The sequence below is a fragment of the Strongylocentrotus purpuratus genome, unplaced genomic scaffold (assembly GCF_000002235.5).
Source record: "Strongylocentrotus purpuratus isolate Spur 01 unplaced genomic scaffold, Spur_5.0 spur5_scaffold_7, whole genome shotgun sequence".
NCBI lineage: Eukaryota > Metazoa > Echinodermata > Echinoidea > Camarodonta > Strongylocentrotidae > Strongylocentrotus > Strongylocentrotus purpuratus.
In genome coordinates, this window is record NW_022145613.1 from 35,296,193 (window position 1) to 35,312,246 (window position 16,054).

The 16,054-nt window shown below is 36.3% G+C and overlaps 1 protein-coding gene across 2 annotated transcripts in view; it reads left to right on the forward strand.

Annotated features, from left to right (window-relative positions):
• LOC579551 overlaps window positions 1-15,645 on the forward strand; it is a 71,092-nt gene extending 55,447 nt beyond the window's left edge. Inside the window, exons 55-65 of one of the 2 annotated variants that reach the window (XM_030973940.1) lie at window positions 855-1,043; window positions 2,645-2,848; window positions 3,683-3,982; window positions 5,175-5,340; window positions 6,538-6,719; window positions 7,775-7,839; window positions 8,461-8,573; window positions 8,925-9,224; window positions 12,131-12,183; window positions 14,026-14,062; window positions 15,046-15,645. In XM_030973940.1, coding sequence (XP_030829800.1) covers window positions 855-1,043; window positions 2,645-2,848; window positions 3,683-3,982; window positions 5,175-5,340; window positions 6,538-6,719; window positions 7,775-7,839; window positions 8,461-8,573; window positions 8,925-9,224; window positions 12,131-12,183; window positions 14,026-14,062; window positions 15,046-15,298 — 1,862 coding nt within the window. In that variant the 3' untranslated portion in view covers window positions 15,299-15,645. The remainder of the gene's footprint in view (window positions 1-854; window positions 1,044-2,644; window positions 2,849-3,682; window positions 3,983-5,174; window positions 5,341-6,537; window positions 6,720-7,774; window positions 7,840-8,460; window positions 8,574-8,924; window positions 9,225-12,130; window positions 12,184-14,025; window positions 14,063-15,045) is intronic. The other variant, XM_030973941.1, reaches the window with a different exon arrangement.
• Window positions 15,646-16,054: the final 409 nt, after the last annotated feature.

Here is a 16,054-nt window from a genome sequence, read left to right on the forward strand (position 1 = left end):
TCATGTTCTTGATGTGGAATTTATAAAAAGTCTAAAATACTAGAATTTTTGCTTTTGAATATTCATGGCTGCAAGTGGCTCTCCATAATTTTTAAGTCTAACTTAGCGTTAAGTTTAGCTTAGGAATTTTGTGAAACACTCCTCTGGTTTTGTACTTCAAGAAAATATAGCAGTTTTTATTTGGAATGCTGACATGCATGTGTGAACATGTTTTCTGAATTTGTGCATCCTATAACTATTATAGAGAAGTCACATCTCCATTTCGACTTTTGATGATTTCATACTGCCTTGAGCAAAAAAAGTACTGGTAATTCTTACATTATGAATGGTATGTGCAGGATCTGAATTACATGTATTAGAATGATACAAGAATATTTCATAAGAATTTGCTTTGAAAAGAGTTGTATCCTGATATTTTGAACCCAAATATGAAGTAATAAGGATATTTTGCTAGTAATTCAAAGCTAATTCAGACCAATACTTAAGTAAATATTCTTATGAATACAAATCAGTTTAATTCAATGCCATGCCTTTTTTTATTATCCATAATTACCAATTTAAGTTTTGTCTTTACATGCATAATGCACAGATTTAAATACTGAAAGCTAGGAGACATTATTGAAAGAAAAATCAACATTGTTATTATTATGATTATTGTTATTATTTATTTGACCAATCAGAAAACATACAGTGAGTATAACAATCAGATAATACATGCAAACAGTTTTAGCAAAGTGGAGAGGAGAGAGAGAAGGATATTATCTGCTGGTCAGACTTCAAATGGATAAGAACAAGTACCAATGATATCAAAGAATAAAGGACATACAATACAATGTTGTTCATTTTTGGATCAGATCTGTGTGAGCCAGGATGGGTTGTAGGTTATAACTATGGCTGTTACAAGATAGTCACGGACCTGGTGACTTGGGATGAGGCTCGAGATGATTGCGCGTCCATCCCAGATGGAGACCTGGTCGTCATGGAAACCGAAGAGGAATTCAACTTTCTGCGTAATCTTCTGGTGGAGGGAGATTATTGGATAGGTAGGAATTCTCACAGAAGTACATGTATTTTCTTTGTTTTTTCGTGAAATTTAATGTTGATACATGTATTTAACTAAAAATGTTAATTAAAAGTAATTGCTTGATCGCTGAAAGAATATGGACAAGTAATTTATTGATTGTTGATAATATTATTTACTTTCATGTTAATTCCTTTGATTTTAGGATAGGTAGAAATTCACAGAATCACAGTACATGTATGCTGTTATTTCAGTTGTTATAAATTAATTTTTTTTTGTTGTAATTTAATGTTTTGATTTTATTTGATTATTTATTTTATTTCTACTGAATTGATGTGATATATCGGGTTCTACAGTCAAGAAATGTGTGGATTTTTAAATTTTTTGTTTTTGTAGGGGGGGGGGGTGTTTAACCCTTACTGTACTGGGGGGGGGGCCTGGGAGGCCCCCCCCTCGACATTTTCGGAGATCGCGCCGCAACCGCTCAGAATTTCGAATTGTCGTTTCATGACTTTTTTCCCTCAAGTCTTACGCACATTTTGATACCATTTTCGTCGAAATCGGATATACCTGTAAGGTGTTACATAACAATTAGTACGCGCATGTCATCAAAAAAGTGCTATAATTGCATATATTCATGTACAAGCAGAAATGTGAAGACATGAATTGATATCAAATTGCTTTTATATGTTTCTCAAAGTAATTTGATGTATTTCAGAACAAAAGAATACATTAGAAATAAAACAATAGATATAATAAGAAAAAAAAAAACAATGAAATACATAAGAAAATAAATAGTTGAAAATCGCATCAAATTTGCATAAATTATCATTATTAATTATATCAAATAACTATTTTGTGTTAGAAAAGAAGTTTCATATGAATAATGAGTTTCAACATTACAAAAGTGGAGTCTGACAATTTTTGTAATGATTCTAGTTCCCTGTATATTTCCAGATTTTAAATTAATGAATGCGTAATTTGCATATTCATAATTTATGCAAATTAACCTATGCATTTTCAAATATCATAAAAATAATGAAACCTCATGAATTTGAGATGAAGGAAACATTTATTCAATACATTTTCAAGATTCTTCACAAGTCTACGGACAAATATGTAGAGTTTTCTGTAAAATGCATAAAATTAGCATTTTGCATAATTAATTAGGCTATAACGACAAAAATTTGCATATTAGGAAAAAACTAATTATACCATCTTGTTCCTTACGTAAATATCTACAAACATGCAAATTTTCGCGTTCATCGGACATTCGACGGCCGAGATCATAGGGGGGGGCCTCCCAGGCCCCCCCCCAGTCAGAGAGTGCTCGAAATAGCCCAGTACAGTAAGGGTTAAGCCATTAGGTTGAATACCTGATATACACATGATAAATTGATTATCCAACATTTGGTGAGGCAAGAGGGCTAAGACTGTAATTGAGTTTTTGGTTAGGTGAAGGGTTAGGTATAGTGATTGGTCCAGCATTCAAGCTATTTAAAGACTGTTTGGTGTCATGTTTCATCTGCAGAGTAATTGTCACCAGATCATGTGTTGTAGAACCAAAATATTCAATTGCACTTATATCAATAATAACACTTCTCTTATTTCTTTAACTCACAGGTTTCTACGATAAGGGAACCGAGGGAGATTGGAAGTGGGTGGACTGTACAGCTCCAGCTCTCTGGGCCAGGACCAACTGGGCCGTGGGTCAGCCCAACGACCTCACAGGTACCCAGGACTGCGGTCAGATGCTCAACGCTGGAACATGGAACGACTGGGAGTGTGAACGTACCGGCCAGTACATCTGTGAGGTCACTCCTAAAGGTGAGGTGTCAACGTGTGTTTGTGTTTGAAATGCATGTTTATTACAATGATTCAATCAGCTGAATGTTCTTAAAACAAAATCTTTGTTCAGTTTCCTTTTTTAGATGCCTGTACTCAGGGCATTCATTCCCTTTGACATAAATCTCAATTCAACCTTCTTTAATATGAAATAAAACATTCAACCAGAGCAACTCCAGGCTTCATTTATTATTGAAGAATCCCCATTTAAATTCATAATTATTATTTTTATTGATCTATATTTTAGAACATTAAGTTCCAATTAAAAAGGTTCAATAGACTTGTGGATAGTTATAGTAATGTCATCATCATCATCATCAATGCCATTATCATCATCATTACCACCACCACCACCACCATCATCATCATCATCATCACCACCACCACCACCACCACCACCACCACAACCACCACCACCACCACCACCACCACCACCACCACCACCACCATCATCATCACCATCTTCACCATCATTACCATCATCATCATCATCATCATCATCAATGCCATCATCATCATCATTACCACCACCACCATCATCATCATTACCACCACCACCATCATCAATATCGTCATCATCATCACCTGCCCTGCGGTCCCCTCTTGTTTCCTCTGGGGGCCGCAAGTAGTCTCATTACCATTTGTTATTAAATCTTTAGCCATCTCCAAATTTACCAATCATTTTAAAGAACACATATCCAAACAGAACTTTTCAGACAAAATTTTGATATAGAATTACTGTTGAAGAAATTTGTCTGCGTTGCGTCAAGATTCTCTAAATAAAATTTGATTTCCTTTAAAACTCTTTGCCCAAAGATTGGAGTTCCCGCGATCAGAACCCAACCCGTCTCCGCGGAGAAGCCATCGATCCTAACACCATCGAGCTCCAGTGGAGTCCCTCAGACGCTAACTGTGAGGTCACAGGTTACCGCCTCTACGTACTCGTTTCACCGGACGACGAGGCATATAGTCTGGACGTGGTCGGAGGAGAGACGGACTCGTACTTGGTCAAGAATCTAAGGGCCAATACAGTCTATACCTTTGATATTGCTGCTATCACAACATCCGACATCCTCTCACCAGTCGGAACAGTGGCTCGCATCGATACTCCTGCAAGTAAGTACTTCTTTCTGATGTAAAGTACCCCTCCAATCATACATTTCATATCCAAGATGGTTGATACCAAGGATTTTATTCTAACTTTATCGCTGAACCACTTGAATGCCAATTTTTGGGGACCGAGAATTGCTAAGTGTGCTTTTTTCTTTTTAATCTGAAACAGGTACCATCATTGTAAAGAAGTGTATTCCCCTTGGAAGATATATTATCCAATAATCATGAAATAATGAAAATCTAAGTCTTGGAAGGTAAATCTATGACAGTTTTGGTAGCACCAAATGGGTTGAATCAACCATCATTTACAACTTTCTTGTACACATAGTACATTGAAAAGAGGAGTCAGATACTACAGGCACATAACACCATACTGTTAACATTGTCATGATTCTTATACTTTAAAGGTAATACAAAGTTTTGTATGGGGTCATCAATTTGGTTCAAATAAACATATTGGAAGCAAATGCGATCCTACAATATTAAGTGATCGTTGTCGCGGTTGAAAACGAGTCTAAAGTTTTGAAATTGTAAATAATAAACTCTTTATGTTGTATAGCTCCCTCTCAAGGTCAAGATATTAATTAAGCTACAAAACAATGTTTCTTGACTAAAATCGACCGATACGCTATTCCCGTTTGGAAATTATATATCACAACTACATACTCTGAGATTTTCATGGTCGCAGCTAACATTGTACGGCCGTAGGCGCTATTTGTAATTTATCAAAATTTACCAGGAGCACCGGTAATTTTAATATTCAATTTTTCTCGAAAGCAGAAGTGTTTTAGGGGCTAATTTTTCTAGTGCTTATAATACATCCACAGGGGCATCCAAATATATCAAAATGGTAAAAAATCACTATCCACCCAATTTTCAAAATTTCCCAAAACTTTGTATTACCTTTAATGTCTTGACATAATCATCATGATAGGCTCATATATCATAAAAAATCATTCGCAATCCTATCCCTAAACTTATATCTTTGACAAAATGAAAGCCTGGAGCAAAAGTCAGATCATAATGTAACCCTGGACCCAGACATAAATCTTACCTAAAACCCAATTGCAGCTCTAATCCTAGCCCCTATTATTTGTTATGAAAGAGCGAAGCAAATGATGCAGGAGAAAATGTTACATCACCAAGCTACAATGTAACTCAAGCTTAACCCTTTCCCTGCCTTTCTTTGATACAGGCGGAGAGTGCGGCATCACTGAATTCCTTGAGGAGTCTGGTTCTGTCATCTCGCCCAACTACCCTAACCTCTACTCCAACAACCAGGATTGCGTATATACCATCATGCTCCCAGACACCACCATGGTGGTGGAGATTAGCTTAGAGAACTTGGACCTCGAACAAGGGTTAGTTGAATGGCTTCACCATGATCTGCCTATTAACCGGAAAACCCTGATTTGTAGGGATTCATTATTCATGTTAATTGGAATGTAGATTCTTGTGGAATTGAGAAATGAGTCTACATATGTCCTTTAAATGGGGCCTATACATGTATTTCTACCTTACATGTACATGAATGACTCTACCACAATGATCGACCAATTACCTGGCAAGCCCAAACTTGTAGGGATTCATTATTCATGTTAAAGGTAAAGACCAGTATTGGAAACGCCCCAATTTCAAAAAATCAAATGGAAGCTCTCATTACCAATCATGTGAAAGAATATGTTTTGACTAATACATGATGATAAAAAATTTGCCAGGAAACTACCTACTAATTCATATATTTGGTAAATTTGTTTCTCTCAAGGTCTGTGAGAGATATACATGTAGGGTATTCCCATATACATCTTTCTGTGTATAGTGCTTATAACTTTACAAAGAATGGGCCAAATTTCTTATCATTTTGATGATTCCAGAACCTTGCAGATGCTAGATGCTAGATGATCAACCTTTTCTGATCGAATCCACAACGTTTCTTTCACAATGCAATCGCATGACCATAACTGGTCTTTACCTTTAATTGGAATGTAGATTCTTGTGGAATTCAGAAATGAGTCTACATATGTCCTTTAAATGGAGCATATATTTCTACCTTGCATGTACATGAAGGACTCTACCACAATGATCGACCAATTACCTGGCAAGCCCAAACTTGTAGGGATTCATTATTCATGTTAATTAGAATGTAGATTTTTGTGGAATTAAGAAATGAGTCTTCATGTCCTTTGAATGGGTCCAGGGCTCAAATTAATTTTTTGTCAACGGGGGCTCTTCCAAAAAAAAGAGCCACCTTTTAGTACTGACGGGGGATCTTTTTTTATACAAATTTCCATTGAATTGGTGGTACCCATGATACTCCTAAATTCTTTGCTATTTCATCATTATCGGCATTATTTCCCTCTTACAACTTGACAAGTTATAATAAGAGGTAAACTAAACTCTGATAGCACAAAAAAAAAGTTTTTGTGACAATTTTCTTTTTTACTTTTTAAAAATTCATTTGATCTCAATTCACACCAACGAAAAACAAATGACCAAATGAACGATTAGTACTTTAATTCCATCAAATTTTGGATTACATTTCTGAAATCTTTCCACAGGCATGATTTCCTGATCATTGGATCTGGTGCTGTTGTTGATGAGAACGTTGTCGTGACCTTGACCGGTGATAGCTTCCCTGAGGGAACCCTGGTAACCAAGTCACACCAGGCCTGGATGAGGTTCATGAGTGATGAATCAATGACCGCTACGGGCTTCCAACTCTCTTACGAGTCTAAGACAGGTGAGGGCAGCAGAGCTTCGTAATCAGAGCCGTCTATACACAGAGTTTGGCCAACCCGGTTCGAGTTGGACACAATATGGCGACTACTGGTTTGTTAGGCAAGCACAAAACAAATGAATATACGCCATGTTGTGACCAAGTGAAACCAAGTTGGCCTAAATCTGTGTATAGATGGCTCAGGTGATAATAATCTTGTGTTGTAAAGCACATCTCTAAACATAAAAAAAAACATCTCTCTGCGTTTAGAAATGAGTTCAGTGATACATCCAGATTTGATTACCTGTGTGACAGTTTTGGAGTCAAAGCCCAGACATGTTCCTTGGATGTGTACTGGAAAACTGAAGCTAGCTGTCAGTTTTTCGATCGCCAAAGGATGCCCTTTTGCAGATCGCAGGGTCATACATGACACTGAAACTGTCACAGTTAATTAGATTGGGATGTGTCATGGAATTCATCTCTATATTATCCAAACCATCCTGATGATATTGCTCAGCAAACCCAATGCATGTATAAAGTGCTTAGGAAGTCACAACACAGACTTTAGCTTAAGCAGTTATCAGTCCACGGTATCTTTAAGAAATAAATCCTGCCAGATCACATTTTACTACAAATGAGTTGATGAAATGCCCTATGTTCCATCAAAGTACATTGCACATCAGACATAGCTTATAAACCTCAACCTCTTGATTAAGTCAATGAACTCTTATACCAAGGCATTCTCTCAATCAGCTTTAATTATAATGATGATGAAATGAAAGATGGCCCTCTTGGTGTTCACTTGCAATATAAGAAGTCCCTGGAATAAAAGTTTTAAGAATTAATTTTCCTGTTTGTCAGATAAAACCTGTGACTGTTCACTGTACAAATATGTTAGTTTGGTATGAAATGACTGCATTGTCGAAAATTTTACATTCCGTGTATGTTGACATTCTTCGGTTGATTTTTATTTAAAACCTCGTTCTAAATGTAGGACTTTGTTCTTAGTCCTACATGTATCTCTAAAATCATTGTAAAAAGTTCTGTTTTCAAATATTCCTCTTTTTGTTATCTTTCAGTTGAGAAGGATGGAGAGCTGATAGGTAGTGTGACCATTCTACTGGTAGATCAAACCTCAGAGACAGTAAGTCACATTTTTTATATTTGTACATCAAAACCAGATTTTTTATAAATACCATGAATACAAATAATATTTATTTGATACACTGGATGAAGGATTAAAAATATCCTTGGTAAATGTAAGTTCACCTTGACAATACATGATGTGCTATTTATTGTATATATAAATTGTCTTCCAAAATGATGATGATAATGATCCACAGCACTTGTAATGGCACCATTTTTCAAGCATTCAAATGTGCCCACTCCTCCAATAGTCATGGACTACACATTTGCTTGAAAAAAAATGGGTTTTGAAGCCTAACTTAAAGGGGCTGTAGCATTACGAGACTTCGTGTCTTTCATGTGGCCTGACTCAAGACCAATCTGGTATAATATGACTACGGACGACGCGACCGCAGTACGCCTACGTATTCACGTGCATGCAACATACGTGGAACTGAAACATGAGAAGAACTTCGGTCTGTTTCGCAAACGCTAGCGTGCGCTGACTCAGTTAGTCAAGTCCATTCGTTTACGTGCAGTTGTCTAACAGAAAACGTAGATGGCAACAACGAGTAATTCGCATGCTACCGCCCCTTTCAAATCCAGGTATTGACATTCAAAATATATTTTCGTTTTTCAGCTTACGCCCGAAGACTATGACATGTTTGCTTCAAGTGTTGCAGAGCAGCTCAATGTCTTCTGCATGGCTGCACAAGAAAACTGTCTGGCTGATGTCGATGGGAACCAATTCACGTAAAAAACACTTCTGTTTATCATTGAACCAACTCATGTAAAGAAGCAATTTTGTTAATCATTTTGTCATGTTGTCTTTTTGTTTTAAATATAACATACTATTATTTATTCTTTACTCTTGAAGTATATGTTATACAATTCAAAAAAATAAAAATCAACATTTTGCATTGTTAGTTTGTGGAGTTCAGATTCCAGAATTCAGAAAAAATTAAGTGGTTAGCTAGGCCTACTAGGTTTCTTGAGGAAGAGAAGTTGAATTGTATTAGTAATTGTAATTTTCATTTCATTTCAATTATACATCCTTTAAATGTACAATATCTACATTATATTTCTATCTCACTTGACCATCAGCACTGACAATATCATCATCACCAGCGTGGTGGAGGTCAGCGATGGTGTCGAGGTGACCTTCTGGGTCAGTGACCCCAACGACCCCATGGGCAACACTGCCGCTCTGACCAGCGAGCAGCTGGAGGACTTCCTTGTGGAATACGAGGGTCCGATCGAGGAAGGTGGACCTAGCTTTGATTACATCATGAGACCTAAGGGCACGTCGGCCATCAACGAGCCGTGGGTTATTGCCGTCATTGCTCTTCTGGGAGTCTGCTTCCTGCTACTGTGTATCGTGCTCATCAGAGACTGCACTAAATCGTAAGTATATACCCTGTACCAACCAACCCCTTGATAATCTAAACATGAAAAAAAAAGAGCTAGCCAACAATGAATAGACCTAGGGGTGTTTCACAAAGCCTTTTTTCAATGAAAAATTACAAAAATCAGTGACAAATCTGCTGATCAACCAATCAGAAGCAAGGATTTCAGTAGCTTATAACAAAAACTGACATTTGTCACTGATGACAAGTTTTGTGAAACACTCCCCTGTTCAAATCTTGATACATTTGCAATCACTATTTATATTAACTTATCAGATAATAGTCTTTCAATTCCAGGATCAGCCATATGGCTGTATTGCAATTCCAACCTGCTGTAGTACATTAGTTTCATATGAATCATCCTGTTTTATTTTCCAATCCATATTTCATTCACATCACTACTTAGTCTAATAATAGCACATTGCTGGGGGGGGGGGGGTAGTAAAAGGGTTGAAAAGGAGTTAAAACATAGGAATTTTAGCATGATAGAATTGCCAAAGTCTGTACATAAGGTACCTAAAGAAAGGGATAGGATTAGAGATATTCTAGCTCTTATGGCGACACCAAGTTTACAATAAGTGGCCACAGTGGATTTTATTGTCCAAGAGATACGAGCTTCATGAGTACTGAAAGGGCTAGCGACAAAATCCTACCAAAGTTCCATGTGGGGAGACCACAAATATAAAGGGATAGATGGCCTTTCTGAGCAGGTTTGATGGCATCAGGATACTACCGGTAGTCATTGCTTGCCTGCTGGCCTATCCAGCTAAGTGGCCATTATGAACAGGTTTTGGTGTTATCTTTGTTATATGGGAATGAGAAATAGAATTAATTGAAACTTCTTGAATGCAAATGCCCCTTCGATTCATTTATGATGAAATTTATAAATAGCAAAGATGAAATTTATTTAATAGCAAAGTTTGAAATCTTCCTGCATTTAGGTCAAATTCATACAAGATAAATACTCTCAAGTGAGTAAAAAAAATAAAGACTTTCATCAAAAAAAATAGATGCTCATCATCATCATTGTTTGCTCATGTTTTGTCTCTGTTAAATGCTTAAATGTTGTGCCTGCAACAGTAATTTAGGAACTCAGTTTAATATCTATTTCACGCTTTGCTATAGACCTATATAAATTTCATCATGAACGATTTTCAAGGACAATTGTCTGGCCGACGCGTAATTTAATTCAGAGAGAATAGAAGGGATGTGTTTGCTTCTCATTGCCAGGCTTCTTGCCTGATTGGCTTTTGATTTTGCTGGGGCGTGCTTGCGCTGGAGGGGGTCTGCAGGTGGAGCCTTGCAGAATTTGTATATGTTTGCAAGTGGGGGCCGCTGCCTTCTTTCCTTTAACCTTTAGTAAAGCAGATGTTTGGAGTCATAATAACGTGTTATGCAAGCGGTTTTCATTTTCTCTTCCCCTTACCTACATTCCTGTCTTTTCTTGTTCAGCTTCCTTCATTCCTTTTCTCATCTTACTCTGCTATCTCCTCTTACTTTTGTCAGAATGTATTCAACTGTTTGCTTATCTAAAAGATGTATTTGTTTTGTGCACATTTATGTATTCTTACAGTATGTTATTCATTGCTATCTTCTGTCAGTGGAGGCCAAATTTATGTGTTTTTTAACATGAACAATAAAATCTGAATCTGATGATAATATCCTGCCTTGGTAACTACAAAAGTTATTGAATTGCTGCTTGTTGGATATGTCCTTGTAATGTTCCACTTGTCAATAGATGTTGATGTTCTGTCCATGATTTCTGATAAATTTAAAATAGATATCTTAATTGGATTAGAGAATTTTATGCTGGGTCATACATGTAAACTGTTTTTCATCTCTTGTTTGTTCAATATTGCACATAAAGAGCAAAAAAATACTTCACAGCAGCTCAGAATTTATACCTTGGCATTGATCAACTAAAATGAAAGAAATTGGACAAAAAGTTTTGGGGGCCTTACCAAAAATGTACATGGGCTTTAATAGTGCCAGCAGTAGCCCTCAAATGTATTTTGCCTCCGTTCAGTATGTGTAATGTATTGAAATAAGATTTAAAATGCTATGCAATACTTGTGAGACAGATTATGAAAAGGAAGGATAGCATTAACCAATGAATTGCAAATGGAACCTGATTGGTCCAACTTAGACTCTTGTTTTAAGAGAAAGAAGAAAAAAAAACATGTTCTTGCTCTGTCCTAAAGTTGAATACTACGTGACTTAATTAAGTTACAAACTATGTCTCTTCATCATATTAAACTGAAATTCATGCAGCTTATTTCATTCTGCTTTGTTTCTGTTATGTAAACACACCAAGAACAGTTGCCATTCTATTACTCCTGCGAACAAACCAATGAAATTTTCAGTTGCATCAACACATTTATTGACCTTTTAAAGCTCTTAGGCAGTTAGTTATGGTTTTACAGAGGGGGACACCCAACTATATTAACTACACACCCTATGGATTTGATTATGAGTTCAAGGCATCGTTTAACAATGTTAAATCTGAGATGCATGGTCCTACGTGTTATCAGTGTCTGTGATATGGTGTAATATTGAAGCCCTAAACAAATTGCGCTTCAAAATGATCATTTAGTGTCTCAAAAAAGTAAAAATCTGTGAGTGACCGGTTTTACCATACTCGTTCTCCCCAATAGACTGTATTGTTATGAAAACCTTTAGGAAAACGCAAAATTGGATTTCAATTTTTAATCATAAATATCTTGATAATCAGACAGGCGAACGGCTTGTAAATGTCATGGGGTTCCTGACTGACCTAAAGGTTTATAATTATCATTGCACCATGAGCTAAATCCAGGATTTTGTTTCAGAATCTGAGACAAAGTTACCCAATCCCTTTATTGTTATTCTGACTCTCTTATTTTTGTTTTGTTTCATGTGATACAGAGATGACAAGATGAAGACCCCCTCCATGGACTCCCTGCAGATGGTGCCAAATGGTAAGTTGTCAATCCATTGCTTTTCCAAGCATTCTATCTTTTCGGTGCTTTATACTCCATTGCCGTCATAAAAGTGTGACTTATAAGATATGATTGCAATAGTTAAATGGTTGATGGTCATTTGGTCTACTTGAATCACCCATGCATCTCGGAGTACTGGTAAGAGTACCTGTATTTTACAAAGATACATGTACTGTTTTGTTGAAAACAACTTTAAAATGAATTAATTAAAATTCCAGAGGGAGAGCTGTCATTTCATCATTATAAATTACACTATGAACCCTGCAGAAATAAAAGTACCTGTAGCTTTCCCATGTATTGTAGATAATGTCATGTTCAGAAATACTGCTCCCAATTTTATCATCATTACAGTGCCTTGTCGTCAGTGATATTATAGCAGTAGAAATAGCACATTACATGTACCTAAAAAAATTGCTTTTTCATATTGCTAAATTCACACCTATAAAGTAAATACCACCTTTAGGAGGCATGCAAATTTATCTTTAAGGAAAAAATATTGCCTTTCTGGACAGGTGGACCCCATTTATTGTGGTGTTGAACATGTACACATGGGTCCTACATCCGATGCCTGTACTCACGCTGAAAGCTTCTGTGATTGCTGAGAGTTATGTTCAAAGCGTTTCATTAAAACTACAGAACCTTGTTATTGAAAGCGGATTCAGATATGAAGCGGTATAAACCACAGCAAGTGTAAATGAATAGCAAATGCTCACAACAAAGGTAGTGCGCGTATTCACTGATTTTTTTGGCATAAGATGCAGAACTGTGACGTATGGAACACTTAACATCATAAAAAAATGCTACGGTTCTGCCACAACATATCTGAACACGGCCTTAGAAAACAAAGTTTACCTCAACATGCTCTACTACATACTGCTGATATTGGATGCTTTAAATCATGAACTATACAAATATATTTTGTTGTGTGTGTGTGCTACATTTGGAGACCCAGAAAAGCGGGTAGTAACACTTTATACCCTAACGGTGATGAAGCCCAGTGGTTAGAGCAGAGATCTTGAACTTTGAGGTCCTGGGTTCAAAATCATGTCACTGTATTCATACCCTTGAAGGCACTGTACTCTTATTACCATCACCACAGGCAGGACTTGCAACTGTTACATGCTGCCATCACTTGCTGCATACCATGGGTTGTTATGATGATAGCCTTTCATTCATCCTGTTTGTAGTTTACAGTTTAGTGACATTTCTGCAGGCCTAGATTAAAGATGATGTGTCCCCTTTTGCAGGCTGAAAAAAAAAAATTGTGTGAATCCTAAAAAATACACTGAAAAGATTAGAACTGGAAATTGCCTTTATGTGGAATTATATCGAACGTTCGTTGCAAAAATTATGCATAGAAAATTTATTCTGACTTTCAGACCCTTGTACCGTATGGTTGTACATTTTGTGCTGCGCAAAGATTTTAGCCATTACAAGAAGTGGGTTATTGATGTGTACAAATGCTCATGTACCCTTTACAGCTCATTTTATGTATTTTATTATCAAAGAAAAAAGAAGTCAGTCAGTCAGTCAGTCAGTCAATAGTGTCTGACAATGAAGTCTACAAATTAAACGTGTTTCCTTGTATAATTTGAATACCCCACTGCTAATGTTTAAATTTTACAGATAGGACATACGTGACATATTCATAATTCCTGCATAGTTCTACAGAATTTGATGTTGGCGCCAAAAGGGATACACCATCTTTAAGGAAATCCTCCACTTTAATGCAAAATATAGGTGTTGAAAACATTTTCTCTCTTTTGTAATTTTTGTTCTTCGTTTACTTTTTCTTTTTTATCTGCATTCTTCACGGAACAGTTGCTACTTCCGTTGACTCTCAAAACAATGAAAAGAGGTGAGAAATATTTCAAAATTGGAAAATAAATTGTTACATACCCTAATACTGGTTGAGTCATGAGAGATTGAAGTTTAATATAATACTAAGGCTTAAAGTTCAATGAACCAACCTGTCATTATCAAATATTGTTAAATCACAATAAATGATTTTTTTTCTTTCTTCACAAACATCATGTGGGAAAAGACCAAAAAAGAAATAAAAATTGTAGTTAGTGGCATGGCATATACCATAATTTATTTTGTGAAATAATCATAAATTTGCTTTCTAGATTTTAATTTAGAAAATCATAATTTGCATTTAGCTTCCACCACTTGTTAAGCTTTGTGTGCTGTGAATAATCCAGAAATTTTAGTGAAATCCATGCTACATTGATCACAAATACTAAATGATAAATTCTTTAGAAAAAAAACCTACATTATGCCAACTAAGCTTCTGGAAGATAACATCTGTTTGTTTCTGATGTACATATATTGTGCATGTGACTCCATATGTGAGTTTGTATAAACTAACCTACCTCATGATGTAGGGCTGTTCGTCATGGACAATATTGTTCCTGTACAAGATAGGGAAATCAAATAAAAAAATGAATTTTGAAAATGATTTTTTTTACTATGAATCAAAATGAAAGCATCTGAAATCTAATAATCAAATTTCTCTCTGTTTCTCTCACTTTGCTCTACTCCACCTCCTTCCATTTCCCTCCCTGTTAATCTTTCTTTTATTGAAATATCCCTTTGATCCGTTCCTTTTTTTTAATTTATCGTTATTCTTTGCTGTCCCTCTGCCTTCACTTATGTCTCCTCTATCTCTCTCTCTCTCTCTCTCTCTCTCTCTCTCTCTCTCCCTCTCTCTATCTATCTATCTATCTATCTACCTCTTGCTTTCTCTCACTCTCCCATTCTCTTTCTCTTGCTTCTCCTTTCTTCCTGCTTTCACCTCACCCTCCTCCCTGCACCCTCCTCCCCATTTTCCTCCAGTAGAAACAGCACCTACAACGAAAATGTCTACTTTCAATCAGGTGTAGAAGATGAGACGGACATCAAGAAAACAGCCCCGCCCTCTCCCACTCCCCCCCAGACCAACGGCAAAGCCACTGAGGTAGCTACCACCAGCTTCTCTACCCCTACCACCACCACCGAACCCACCTACGCCGCCCCCCAGAAGAAAGCGAGCACAAAGTCAGTGAAGGCCGACGTTGAAGCGGGCGTCGAAGCTTCGGAAGACGAGGAGTGAAGGAGGGCCTGAGCTGCAGTAGACAAATATGTTCCACATTTTGAAAAATGAAATCCTGACCACTTTTCTGAACTAATTGAAAGCTAAGTCTAAGATAACTCATGCTGGAGTTAATGAAATCTGTGTGATTATATCAAATCAAATTGTAAGCTGTGGGTTGAAAACAATATGACATTCCCTAGATTTGGTTATGTGAGCATTAGAGGGCATAAATACATTAAAACTTCACCGGGATAAGATACATTTGAGGATTCTGGTGATAATTGGAGTTTAAGACATTTTGAAAAGTTTACATGTACTTAGTTTAGCCTTGGTAACTCCGAAATCCATCTTAGATCTAACCGAATCATCATTTTAACATAAAACATTTTAACATAAAATTATACATTTTTTGGTGAAAGTTGAATATAAATATTAAGACTTGGTCCATCATATATCTCTTGTAACACTTATAGGTTCATAGCATAAACTGGAAACATTGTGTCCGGTACTATTTTATTTGAGAAATTTAGAACATATTTGTTAGCTGATCTGATATTTACTTTGAAGAAAAAAATACTATGAATGACATTCCTGTACAAATTAAAAGAAGTACATTCCAAAGACAATGCATAAGCATAATTCATTTACAAAATGTTAAATACTGTATATTTCCAACTGTATTTGTTATCAAATAGTACTTTACTAATTATTTTACTACTCATTTTGTTATGATAAATGCAATTGATTTCATGTTCAATTAAGTTTGAAATTTAT